This window comes from Furipterus horrens, unplaced genomic scaffold (genome assembly GCF_987537825.1).
Source record: "Furipterus horrens unplaced genomic scaffold, mFurHor1.1.pri manual_scaffold_10, whole genome shotgun sequence".
NCBI lineage: Eukaryota > Metazoa > Chordata > Mammalia > Chiroptera > Furipteridae > Furipterus > Furipterus horrens.
The window spans coordinates 39,960,449-39,974,207 of record NW_028327180.1 but is presented as its reverse complement, the minus strand read 5'-3'; the positions used below and the strand labels follow the sequence as shown (position 1 = coordinate 39,974,207).

Genomic DNA, 13,759 nt, shown 5'->3' with positions numbered 1-13,759 from the left:
GGGGTAAAGGGAAGACGAGAGAGGTCAGATTTCTAGCTATGGTCACACCAAGAGAAGGTGGCTGGCTGGGGTTGGGTGTTTCCCACAAGCCATCCTGCTGCTTCCCCAAACAACTCCTTTCTCACACCTGCCAGTTTCCAAAACCAATTTTCTAGCTTTCCTGATGGTTCTCCGACCCTCACAACATCCATTCAATAGACCCTTTTTCTGCTTAAGTAATAGTGCCAACTGCCATTTATTGAGCACCTACAAAGTAAAGGCTCTCTGCCTTGTCTGATCCTTACATTAACTTCCCAAACTTGGTGCTATTAGCCCCATTTACCAGAGGTGGAAGTGGACACAGAGAGATTGAGATACTTGCCCAGCCTCACACAACAGGGAAAGAGGGAGAGTTGTTGTTCGAAACCGGAGCCCAAACTTGTAGCCACATCGTGTGGTTAGTGTCTGTGTCCTGAGTGGGACCAGCCTCCAATCTCCAAAGGGTGGCTCTCAGGCTGTATAGTGGATGAGGAAAGCCAAGCTTTTATGAACTTAGTTTCCTGTTCAACCCTGAGTCCTGGAAGGACCTTGAATGAACACAGAACAATGTGTTCTCCCTTCTCAGCTTTCGGAGGTGCTTCGTGTATTAACAAGATTCTTGGTACAACCCTCCCCAGCAATTGTCCTTCCTTTGACTGCCCATCCTGGCAGTGAGGGAAGGGACAGAAACAGAATTCTTGGCAGCCACAGTGGTGGAAGGGAATAAGAAGTGCATGTGTCAGGGAGGCAATTCAGAGGCTGTGCCATTTGTGTAGAGACAGGAAAGGTGAGGAAGAGCCAATTGGGGAATGGAGCCTGCCAGGCAGAAGGAATAATAGGTGCAAAGGGAACAGCAGTTGCAAAGGCCTGGAGGTGGGGAGCAGTTTTGGAGAACCTGAAAGAAAGTCAGATGCACCCTCTTGTCCACTGAGCTCCTGGGCCACTTCCTGTGGTCAATGATAAAGTTGGTCCTTGGAGCCTCTGTTCTCGGCAAGGAAGCTGAGGACTCAGACTCAGAGGGCCACATACACTGTAGGTGCTCAATTAATGTTTGTTGATTAAAGAATGGATAAAGCAAGGAACTGGAATGGATGGATTTGAGAGATCAGCCAATCCAGGAATCAAAAACTCAGATTCATGTAGGGGTGTTTCACGTGAAAGTCCCCAATTTGGGCTCTTTAAAAAAATCAGGAAGCGCCATTCCTCGGGTGCAGGCTAGGCCTGCTGCTGACTCCTGGCCTGGGCTGGTGAGGAGCTCTGGGCACCTGGCCGGGCGCCTCCATCATCATCCTTCTAGTACCCTACACTAGATGACCCCAACTAGGTTCCTGCGCCGCCGGCAGGTTTTCTATCAGATGTTCCTCTGTAATCTGGAGTTAAGAAGTCTCTGTTCCTTTGTTCCAAACCAGAAGACTTTGTTTCCTACATATAGAGTGGGAGTAATGTTGATTAGACTGGCTGTTGTTTAAAACTAAAGTTTGTCATGACTATTTAACCAGAGCTCTATGCTGAAGTAAGATTGTCTTGAAAATACTAAGCTGGGGTAACCCAAATCTGTTTTAGAACCATGAAAATTTTGCTCGCTTTTGACTTTGACAATACAATCATAGATGATAATAGTGACACCTGGATTATACAGTGTGCTCCAGAGAAAAAGCTTCCTATTGAACTACAAGATTCTTATGAAAAAGGATTTTGGACAGAATTTATGGGCAGAATCTTTAAGTATTTGGGAGATGAAGGTGTAAGAGAAGATGAAATGAAAAGAACGTTGACATCAATGCCTTTCACTACAGGGATGGTGGAGCTTTTAAACTTTATAAGAAAGAACAAGGATAAATTTGATTGCATCATTATTTCAGATTCAAATTCAGTCTTCATAGATTGGGTTTTAGAAGCTACCAATTTTCATGACGTGTTTGATAAAGTGTTTACAAATCCAGCAGCGTTTGATGGCAGTGGTCATCTCACTGTGAAAAATTATCATGCTCATTCTTGCAATAGGTGCCCCGAAAATCTTTGCAAAAATGTAGTTTTGGTAGAATTTGTAAATAAACAGTTACAACAGGGAGTGAATTATACACAAATTGTTTATATAGGTGATGGTGGAAATGATCTTTGCCCAGTAACCTTCTTAAAGAAGAATGATGTTGCCATTCCACGGAAAGGATATACTTTGCAGAAAATTGTTTCCGGAACGTCTCAAAATCTTGAGCCTATGGAATCCTGTGTTGTAGTTTGGTCTTCAGGTGTTGAAATAATTTCTCATTTACAATTTCTAATAAAGGAGTAGTATGCCAACAACAACAAAAAAAAACATATGAGGGAACAAATCCCAGTGGCTGCCAATTCGGCATACCTGTTTAATCTCTTCATTTTTTCTGCGGAAAAAACTGAATTCAGAGCCATTAAATGACACTTGAAAGTCTCACAGCTCATAAGTAACAGAGGTGACCATGATGATGATGAGCTTCTGTTTATTACATGCCTACTGTATGCTTCACATACATTGTCTCAATAAGTACAACTCCCGTGAGTAAATATTGAGATTTGGTTTTTTAATTGAGGAGGAATCAGAGGCTCAGGGAGGGTAAAGGACTCATCTTGAGTCACAGAGCTGTAAATGGCAGAGACTGGGTTCAAACCCAATCTGCTCAGAGCCAAGCCTTTTTACACACTCCCTTCAGGAGTGTATTTTTCTTATTTTTTGTGCAAGAGGAAACTGAGACAAAGTGAAATGTGATGTGTGTGTGTGTAATTCAATACAGCCAACAGCGATTGAGCCATTCCTTTGAGATCCCAAGTGTAAAGAACTAAACCCACTGATCTGATTCGCGCCCCTAAATTCAGATTTACCCAAGCCGAAGGCTACAGTTTCCCACTTGCGCTGCAAGTGCTCCAACCCTCCTCCCTTGCAGTAAGTGTACGCGATAGGCGCTTAATGAGCTCTTTGATGGAGGTTATGGAAGCAGTGGTGAAGTTGCAGGAGAGAAAGGATTCTGCTTCCCTGCTTTCCCTTCTCAGCTTCTCGGGGCCTGCCCAGCCCCCAGCCCATGCCTTCGCGCACCCGGAGCTCTTCCACCGCAATTACGGTAATTAGCCCCGAGCCTCTTGCCTGGGCGGGAGGTGGAAGGGAGGCGGACTTTGGCCCAGGCTGACCTGCTTCCAGGCGGGACCTCGAATTGGTTCATTTAGAGCACGTGATGCGCGCTGCGGACTTGTTGCTGGGCATCCCGACGTTGCCGGGGCAACGCCTGCCACGCTTCCTCACTGCCAAGTGCGGAAGAGAAGCTGCTGTGCAGAGGGTCTGGAGACTTGGCAGGAGAGTGAGGAGTGGGGATCGAGAGAGGGAGGCAAGCTGCTTCCCTCCCCTAGCTCTTCCCAGGCCCCAGCCCCTCAACCCAGTCGCAATGAGGCCCCCATGAACCTGACATCCAGGTGGGTGTACACACCAGGTCTAAGGTAACAGACCCAGACAGGGGGCACGCATTCTGCCAACACAGAAGGAACCGGTGCCAGGGAATATCCCCAAGTGCAGACAGGGTGTACAGAGAGAACACAGATACGTAGATCTTGTATTAACAAATAGTTGCTGAAAAGTCACCAGACTCAGCCTGTATTCAGAGAAAATGACACTAGACAAGACATAGGTGAGACAGTCCCTGTCCCTGAAATCATCATCCTCATTACAGTTGCCCCTACACCTGACCAGTCCTATATGCAGGGCCTCAGCCAAGCACTTTACCTGCATTTCATCTTCATTACACCCTATATAAGTTCCATTTTACAGATGAAGAAACTGAGGCTCAGAATGGGGCCAACACCTAGCTAGGAGGCAGGCTCACTGCCCCCCAGGAGTGTCTATTAAAGTCCATATACTAATTCACTTTATAAAACTTACACTAATAACCATAATAATGATAATAGTGTATTAGTTAGGTATTGCTGTGTAACAATTTACCCCAAAATTTAGTGGCTTAAAATAACAATATTTGACATTTTAATATATGAGGTCTGTCCAGAAGATATCCAGCCATGTAATATAAAATATAGAGCGCTGTCTGGTGTGGCTCAGTGGATCGAGTGCCGGCTTGTGAACCAAAGAGTTGCTGGTTTCATTCCTGGTTGGGACACATGCCTGGGTTGTGGGTCAGGTCTCCAGCTATGGGCCACGTCTCTGGTTGGGGATGAGCAGGAGTCAACTGATCGATGTTTCTCTCCTCTTTCTCCCTCCCTTCCCCTCTCTCTAAAAGTAAAATCTTTTTTAAAAAGAAAATAAAAATAGAGACATTTATTGAAAAAGATACAAGAAACATTGTACAAAGGACAATGACGCCTCAGTCCCCTTCAAAGTAGGCACCTTGGGACCTCACACAGTTCTCCCATTTGCCATCAGCTGCCCCGTCGTATTTTCCTGAATCTTATTGATGATCTGAAATCTCTTCCCTTTCAAAGGTGATTTTAGTTTTGGGAAAAGCCAGAAGTCTCAGCTTGGCAAATCTGGGCTGCAGGGGGCGCTGAGTCACCTGGGTAATTTGATGTTTCGCTTAAAAACTCTGTACAAGACATATTGCATGAGCGGGCATGTTGTTGTAATGCAGATTTGTTGCTCTACTTCCTCAGTCATTTTGAATGTGACAGCCACACAGTACACATGCTCACTCAATGGCACATACCACACCACTGACTAGTACAGGGAAGTCGTCATTGTTCACTCAAGCGCATTCCAGTCCACTCTTTTTGGCTGCCAGGTTACATCCACGTCTTGCAAATCATTCTCATTATATTAACAATGGCTGCACTTTTTCTGGACAGACCTTGTATACATCTTGTCATTGTCACCTTGCCTTACCTAACTAGGATACAACAAATGCATGAAATTGAACATTGAGTCAACGTTATTATCCAATATATAATTCATATTCCAATTTTGCTGACCATCTATATCATGTCTTTTATAGTACTTTTCTTTTTTGTTCTGGGATATAATCAGAATCATATGTTGCCTTTGATGTTCCTGTCTGAATTCACTCTTTGTCTTTCATGACACTTAAAGAAAACAGAGAAGTTGTTTCATAGATGCTTTTGGTTTGGATTTGTCTTGTGGTCTCCTTAATTCATTCCCTTCATTCAACAAACACTTATTGAGCTCCTATTGCACACCAGATACTGGTGTCCCAGTAGCAAACAGGACTTCCTGGTTGTGTGATAAAACCATCAAGTGGATGGGTGGTAGTGGTGCCTTGAGATGTCCAGCCCTCCCAGACCAAACACCTAGCTCTATCATTCACTGGCTGTGTGACCTAGCATTGGCCACTTTCCCTCGTTGGGCTTTAGTTTCATCATTTGGAAACTGGTTGATGCTAGTCTTAACCACTTACAGGGGTTCTAAATTTTCATTGGCACCACACATGGCTAGACTGGTAAATACCAAATGTACAAAAAACAAAGTTAATTCTTAGGATTTTTTTAAATTCTGTGAATGTAGTTCACAGTTTCTCCTCCTCCTTGACACTGCTGATGTTGGGGCCAGGTTGCTCTCTGTGGGGCCTGCCCTGTGCATTGTAGGATGCTGAGCACATCCCTGGCCTCCACCTATTGATGCCAGTAGCACCCTTCCCTATGTTGTGACAATCACAAATGTCCCCAGATATTGCCCAGTTTCCCCCAGGGAGGAGAATCACCCCTTGGTGAGAATATGTGATCTATGATATATGACTTTAAAGAATGATGATAATTGAAGCAATCTGTAATTAGGAGACACTACATTTGCTGCCCAGCCTGCCTGGGCCCCTGGAACACCACCCCTGGCTCATTCACTGCTGTGTCTCAGTGGATCTGGGTGCACCTACCCGCCCAGCCTCTGTTGCCAGCTGCCAGCCAGCAGTGAGAACAGGGTCTCAGGTTTCAGCTTGCGGCAGCTGTTGGGAGGCCCTTCTAGGCAGGTGATGGGTTTGGGAGTGAGTACTCTCTGAGGAAAACTAAGCCTGATAATCCTTGTGTCACTCTTGCCTCTTGCAGAGTGTCCTAGCTCACCTGTGACAGCTAGCTCAGAGGCCCAAGAAATGGAGATTCTGGGTGGGTAGCCAGTCCGGTAGAGTTGTGTTCCATGTGTCTACCTACACCAGTGGTGGTCAACTTGGTAGGGGGGGTTTGCACCCCCCCCCCCAGTAGTCACAGGGCAATGTCTAGAGACATTGTTGGTCAGAGGTGCTACTGGCATATAATTGGTAGAGGTCAAAGATGCTGCTAACATCCTACAGTGCACAGGATGGCTCACCCACAAGCAAGACTCATCAGCCCCAAGTGTCAATAATGCTGAGGTAGAGAAACCCTGGTTTGTGTTAGGAAAGGGGTCAGGACTAGATCTCCACACACATACTCACTTTCAGCCATGCACATACACAGACACCATTTGCTACTGCATTCATTTCATATTTTCAAAAGAGAATTTTATTTGTTGTCTTTTTTATTATATGAGTGCATATTCCCTGCAGATAATTTAATGAGAAAAAAGCACCAATGAAAATGAAAGTCATTTTCACGACAACCCCACACAGAAGAAATTGTTGCTAACAGTTTTTAATATCCTCCCCCACCTTTTCTCCAATGTATCTGTGTTCTCATTCATATATTTACAAAAATTGAATCATCCAGCATATTATTTCACTTAATAGATGAGAAACACCTTTTTATGTCTTAAAATTCTCTTCTACATGGTATTTCCTGATACAGCTGCCCCGCGGTTTTAGTAACAAACAAGTGCCCCATCATTGGACTTCTGGTTGTTCACAGCTTAGGGCTAAAGCAACTTTGTGACAGTGCTTTTTGGGTCTAAATCTTTGTACACATTCACATTTATTCCTTAAAGTAAGTGGCTGGAGGCAGAATTGCCCTATCAGCAAGTGTGCTCATTTTAAAGTATTTTTTTAATAACAACTTATCTACTACCTACAACTTCAAGGCAACTGATAATTGCATTATCAATTACAGTGCAATTCAAAAATACAGTTTGTGAAAGAGTTTAAAGAAAGACATGAAAAGGAAAATTAAACATTTTAGTTATTCAACCACTTAGTGCAATGTCTCTCGAAAGTTTGGAGAACACCGTGCCAGAGGTTTTTCTATATGGACACAAACATAACTTCATGAGTTTCACTTCTACAAAATATGAGGCCACTCTGTTCTTAACCATAAAATCCCCTTTAAAATGAGTAAGACCTCCTTTGTTCCCTGTTTTTTTTTTTTTTTTTCTGTTCTAATGATATCAAAAGTCTGGGCCCATCTGATTCATTTTTCTGTTGGTTGTGTTACTTAGTGTTGAAAATGTCCTCATTTATTTGTTCATTCAGCACATATTTTTTGAATACCTGCTGTGTGCCAGGCATTATTTTAGGTGATCAATGAACAAGACAGAGTTTTGCCCTATGGAGTTTATAACCTAAAAAGAAAGGGAGACAGACACTAAACAAGGAAGCATTCTAACACAGGGTATTGAAGAAAAGTATATGTTCACATGAGTGAACATATAACAGGTGACTAGGGTAGGTTCCCTACAGACAAGTGGGCTGAGACTGAAGAATGGATTGTTGACACAGCTAAGAGACACCGAGGGGAAAAAGTGTTCCGGCAGGTGGGAACAGCATGTGCAAAAGCCCTAAGGTGTGAGGGAGTATGGCCCATTCTAGACACTGCAACCAAGTCTGTGTGGAAAAAAGTGAGGGAGAGGGTATTACAGTTGGAGAAGTCCCTGGAATGGTTCTGATTCTGCTGCTGGCTGGGACTAAGCTGGGTATAAAGAGGTGGGATTTGGGTTAGGAGCAGAGAAAGTGTCAAGGGGACTTCCCAAGATTCTGTCCTGTGAGGCAGGATGGATGGTGGTGAAGCTTAATGAGGGTCAGGTTTATAGGGGATGGGTCATGAGCTCAGGTTTGGATGCATCAAGGTATCTGTTACTGTCGGGGGGCTGAGAGGGTGTCAAGAAGTCAAGTGTAGAAAGTGAGTGAGAGGCTCGGGGAAGAACTCAGAATTCCAAAAGTGCCACCAGGGGGCAGCCACAGGTGAGGGGCAAGGTGTCCCAAATGGCCCAAGCACCTGCTTTTGAGGCCTGGTAAACCAGCGCCAAGTTCTCCACCCCCACCACCAGGACCTCCTTCTCCAATACTAGAATAAGACAGAGCCTGGGGAGGGGTCTGTGAGGGTTACAACTGCAGGTCTTTGTACAGCCTTCTTTCTCTCCCCTTCCAGAGAGAGAAACTGGCAAGGGCAGACAACATTCTCCTGAAACCATGGTGACTGGTACAACTTAGGAGGGGGGTGTGATGATATTAACATTACTTATCTATATGGATTTTTCTAGCATGAGTTATTATATGGGCAAGGCAGCATGTGTGTGTGTGTACTTGTGGCTGTGTGTGCATATTTGCATAGGTGTCTGAATATGTGTGTGTGAGTGACTATGCACACATAAGTTACAGGCATGATTCTGGATGTTTATGTTATACATAGCAGTGACTGCAGGTATGTGCACTTTTCCATAGGGGTTTAAAGCTGCATGTGAAGTGATGAGTCCCATGTGTGTCCAAGTGTTCCTTTACATGCATTTGTGTAATCAGCTCTGTTCACCTGTGCATCTGTTCATGTGCTTGCATTTACATAGGTTTTGAGTCCATTCATACATATATGTGCATGCCTTGAGTAAGTGACTCATGTGCTTGGATGCAGGTGAATGTTTCCATGCATGCATGTGTTAGTCATGTGTGTGCTATTCCAGAAGTGTGTATGCACACCTTTAGGTGCATGTGAGTGATGGGAGCTTAAGCTAAAAATTGGGAAATGAATATCTGTAGTCTAATTAACAGTGTTGTAACAATGTTAATTTCCTCATTTTTAGAATGTTTTTAAGAGTTCTGTAAGATGTTACTATTGGGGGAAGTTGAGGAGAGGGTACAAGGGACCATTTGTGCTATATTTGCAACTTCCTGTAGAGCCTATAATTACATTTAAAATAAAAAGTTAAAAAAATCTGGGACAGCGAAACACAGATTTCACACATTTTTGTGTCGCCTTAAAACAAGCAGGAGAAAATGCAAAAAATCCAGGCAGCCAATTTATGATTTTTTAAGTAATATTTTTAACTAAGAACATTGTTGATGCTCTAAGTGTCCCAGGTAGGGGATGGCGATTCAGGCTCTATGTGTGTTGGGGAGCAGGGGGTGGGGGTGGGGGTGAGGAGACTCAGACCCAACTCAGGCAGGTGCGGCCATGTGGCCGACTGGTGACTCAGGAGGACCTGGGAGAGGATCAAGCGCATTAGCGAATGAATGGGACTTCATAGGTAAAGACAAGGAAATTTAATCAAGGTGAAGTGGAAAAGTCAGTGGTATTAACTCTCTTGGGGTGCCAGGGGAGTGAGGGGCTGAGCAGATAATCCCAAGGGGTGTCAAGTTGTCTGGCCACCTGCTGCTCTGGGGGTCCTTCCCAAACCCTGGTCTGGAGTTGAAGGGGGATGGGGAGGCAGAGAGAGAATGAGGCAGGGAGAGAGACAGAGTTCAGGCGGAACAGAGAGAGACACAGAGATAGAGAGACAGACAGAGACAGAGACTGAGACATAGAGACAAAGACACAGAGACAGACAGACAGACATAGAGAAACAGACAAAGAGAAACAGGGAGGCAGAGACAGACACAAAGACAGAGAGGGAGAGACATAAAGAAATGATTTAAATATTTTGTCTCTATTAAGCCAGTGTCTGCTTACTTAAAAAGATGTAGCAATCAATTGGTCCATTCAGTGGACTTCTCTCAGCAGTCCAGTAACAGATCAGTTACTGTTGCTGTGTGATAAACCACCTCAAACTTCAAGGCTTAAACAATTTATGATTTCTCACGGTTCTGTGGTTTGGCTGCGCAGTTCTTGCCTGGGCACATTCATGCAGCTGCATACAAAGGGCAACTGAGCTGGGCTAGAAGGTCTAAGATGATCACATCTACATGTCTCAGGCCTTGAGGGGTGACCTGAAGGTGGGTATCTCTTTCTAAATGCTGCACTGCTAGGGCTGGACACCTTGAAATTACATATCCCAGAATCCCTTGCAGCTAAGCTGTAGATGCAGTCAAGCTCTGTTAATGGAATATATTCATACAATGGCTGATGCAGAGGCTTTGTTTTTGGCATATCTGTTCTGTATTTCTTGGCCAGCATGATCATGTCATGGTATAAACAAGGGTGTCAGTGTCCAGGTATCATTTTTGGAGGACATTAAAAGGCAGATCATGGGGGATACAGTTTGGTTGCTGTCCTTGGCAGCTGTCAACCAGTTAAACCTATCTAGTTCCATAGTCTGTCACTTGCAACCCAAAAGTCCTAACTGAAGCTGAAGTCTGCATGCATGGGTGTTTAAGTAGAAGCAAGCAGAGAATTTAGGTTAAGGAAAATAATTTCTGTGAGGTCAGGTTCCCAGCTCAACCAAAGCACAAAAAGCAATAATGCTGGAGTCACCACGTGGAATAGCAGAGCCAGAATAGCCCTCAAAAAAAATATTACTTGAACAATAGTGAAATAAACTGAGTCTAGCAGGGGCAGAAGGGCTTGCCCAGGATCACACAGTGGTTCCAGATGAAGCTCTTTTCTGCCCAGTGTCTGGGGTTGGGGGGAGGGGAAAGGTGTTGGGAGGGAATGGCGGGAAATTTCTGGGTGTGCAGGATTGCAATTAGAACAGAAATAAAAAATGAGCCATCAGGAGGTTGGTTGAGAGGCAGAGCCCTAAACTGTCACTGGTCTGAGAAGGGCCACATCTGAGAAAGGATGGAGAGGTGTACAGATCTCAGTGGACACCGTGGCATGGACGCTGTTTTCTTCAGACCCTTAACTCACCCTCAATTTCTGGATGAAGAGCACTCAGTGGCTGATGGTGCCAGGGTCCTGGGGCACAAAAATCACCTCTGTTCAAATGTTTATTTCTCCGCGAGGCCTACTTTGGGCACATCAGGATTTTTTTAACACACCCCCATCCTATATTCGCCACCCCTTTTCCCTGCTTTATTTTTCTCTTTAGCAGTTAACACCATCTATATAGTTTATGTACAGATAGTTTTCTAACTACCTCTCCCACTACAGTGTGAACTCCATCAGGGAAGTGATTTTTAATTGCTTTAAGCACTATTGTGTCCCATCTCCTATAACAGTACCTGGTACACTATAGGCACTCAATTAATATTGATTAAATGAGTGAGTGGAAAATACATATATATTTCAGTCATGAGAAAGAAGGAATATCCTGCCATTTGCGACAATATGTCTGGACCTTGAGAGCATTATGCTCAGTAAAATAAGACAGAGAAACACTGTATCATCTCACTTCTGTGTAGAATCTAAAAAAACTGAACTCATAAAAACAGATTAGAATGGTGGTTACCAGGGGCTGGGGATGGGCGGGACTCGGGAGACATTGTTTGAGGTCACAAACTTGTAACCAGTAGATAAATAAGTTCTGTAGATCTAATGCACAGCAGAATGATCAAAGACAACAATACTGTATTGTAAACTTCAAAATTGCCAAGAGATTAGATCTTAATTGTTCTCAGCACACAAAAAAAGAAATGGTAACTATGTAACATGATGAAAGTATTAGCTAATAACTATGGGGGTCATCATAGTGTGATATATAAATGTATCAAATCAACACATTGTACATGTTAAACTTACACAATGTAACTTTTCAATTATATCATAATACAAAAAATTAAAGACCTTATACAAATGTCACTAATTGTCCTGTTGATGTCTGGTATAATACATTTCTACCGAACTATAGATCTTATTCAAATTTCACCAGTTTTTCTCTTAATGGGATTAATATTATTAAATTGTTAACCATCTTATTAAAATTAAATTAAATTAATATAACATTATAAAATTAATCCTATTAAATATTAATAGCATCCTGGTCTAGACCCCACATAACATTTAGTCTCCTCCAGCCTGAGACTGTTCCTCAGTCTTTCTTTGTCTTTCATGACCTTGACACTTTTGAAGGAAACTGGTGAGATATTGTGTAGAATGTTCCTCAACTCAGGTTTGTCTCATTAGATCAAGGTTAGGCATTTTGGTGAAGGAAACCACAGAAGTGATGTGTTCTTAGTGCATCGTATCAGGAAGTACATGATGTCACTATGTCTCATCATCAATGACGTTAACCTTGATCCCTTGGTTATGGTGATGCAGACCAGGCATCTCTACTGGTAAATTACCATTTTCCCCTTGGCTATCCATAAAGTATCTTGGGGGAGGTACTTTGAGACCATGCATGTATGTTCAGACTTAAACTTTTGCTCACTGATTTTTAACATATGATAGATTTGGAAGGTCAAGACAACAGAATGATTCCTAAGTTTCTAATTTGGGTGCCCCACCCATGTCCCCTTAGACCACCCCAGAGGTCACCTGCTGTCAGTTGCTGAATCTTGCAAGTTGAGGGTGTTCTCTGGTCAGGGCATTGAACTTGGCTAGCATGTGGAGGCAGGTAGCTGCTCCAGGAGGACCCCTCAACCAATAGGATATGACAATTGATGGAAAAGGAAGGGACAACTCTGAGAACACATGATGTGGTCTCTCTGAGTCATCAGCAGACATGAACCCTTGTTGCTTGTGATGACCACCTCCTGCATCCCCCCTTTCCTGCCTGGTCTCATTCCCCACCCTCTCTCTGGAGTTTCCTCTCCCCCACATCCATATTTCTCCCCAGACCTCTGTTTCAGGGGCTGCTGCAAATAACTGATGTTCAGGACACTCTCAGGAGTTCCAGCTTAAATTTGGGGATTTAAAAAAATAGCTTTACTGAGATATAATCTACATACCATATAATTTACCCCTTTAAAGTATACAATTCATACTGACATCTTTTTCTGCGTGTTTTTAGTATAGTCACAGAGTTATGCAACCATTGCCACAATCTAATTTAGAACATTTTCATCTCCCTCAAAAAGACCCAGTTCCCATCAGCAGTCATTCCCCAGCCCTTCCCCCAGCCCCTGGCAACTAACCCACTTCCTTTCTCTGTGGACTTGCCTGTTCCGGCCATTTCATGTAAATGGAATCACACACATACTTCATGGCCTTTTGTGTCTGGTTTCTCTCACTGAGCATCATGTGTTCAGGGTTTATCCACATTGTAGCAAGTATCAGTACCTCACTCCTTTTCATGGCAGAGTAATATTCCAGTGTGTGGGTGGACCACATTCATTTGTTGATGGACATTTGGATGGCTTGCACTTTTTGGTGCTGTAAATAGTACTGCTATAAACATAAGTGTACATATTTTCATGTATTCTAGAGCCATAGATGCACTTGTGCTTGAGGCCATGTGCAGGGGTCTTTACACAAGATCTAACACAGGGAAGCAACACATATTTTCATTTGTCTTGGATATAGACAGGAGTGAAATTGCTGGATCACGTGGTAACTTCACATTTAATTTGTTGAGGAAGGGGATACTCTGAGCCCCCAGTTGTAACCACTGTCTCTAATTATCTGTTTCTTATAGAATTGCTGGTTTGCCTTTCCCACTGGAAGGTCAGCCCCACGAAGACAGGAGCTTCTCTCTGTTTTTTCATTACTGTGATCCCTAGGTATAGCCCAGTGCCTAGCATGCAGCAGGTGCTGGATAAATATTTGTAAAGTTGAAGAAAGGAAGTGAGGATGAGAGCAATACCCATAACTGCTGATTTTACTGTCAAATGCC

At 43.5% G+C, this 13,759-nt stretch overlaps 1 protein-coding gene across 1 annotated transcript; it reads left to right on the top strand.

The window, feature by feature from the left end:
- Nucleotides 1-1,354: 1,354 nt before the first annotated feature.
- On the top strand, nucleotides 1,355-2,311 carry LOC149999715 (pyridoxal phosphate phosphatase PHOSPHO2-like). Its single transcript, XM_090288726.1, has one exon. It carries the CDS (start codon nucleotides 1,586-1,588, stop codon nucleotides 2,309-2,311), a length of 726 nt encoding a protein of 241 aa, XP_090144852.1. The 5' UTR covers nucleotides 1,355-1,585.
- Nucleotides 2,312-13,759: the final 11,448 nt, after the last annotated feature.

What these genes read in the sequence shown, in the direction of transcription:
- LOC149999715 (XM_090288726.1), top strand. Translation starts at nt 1,586, where the DNA reads ATGAAAATTTTGCTCGCTTTTGACTTTGACAATACAATCATAGATGAT.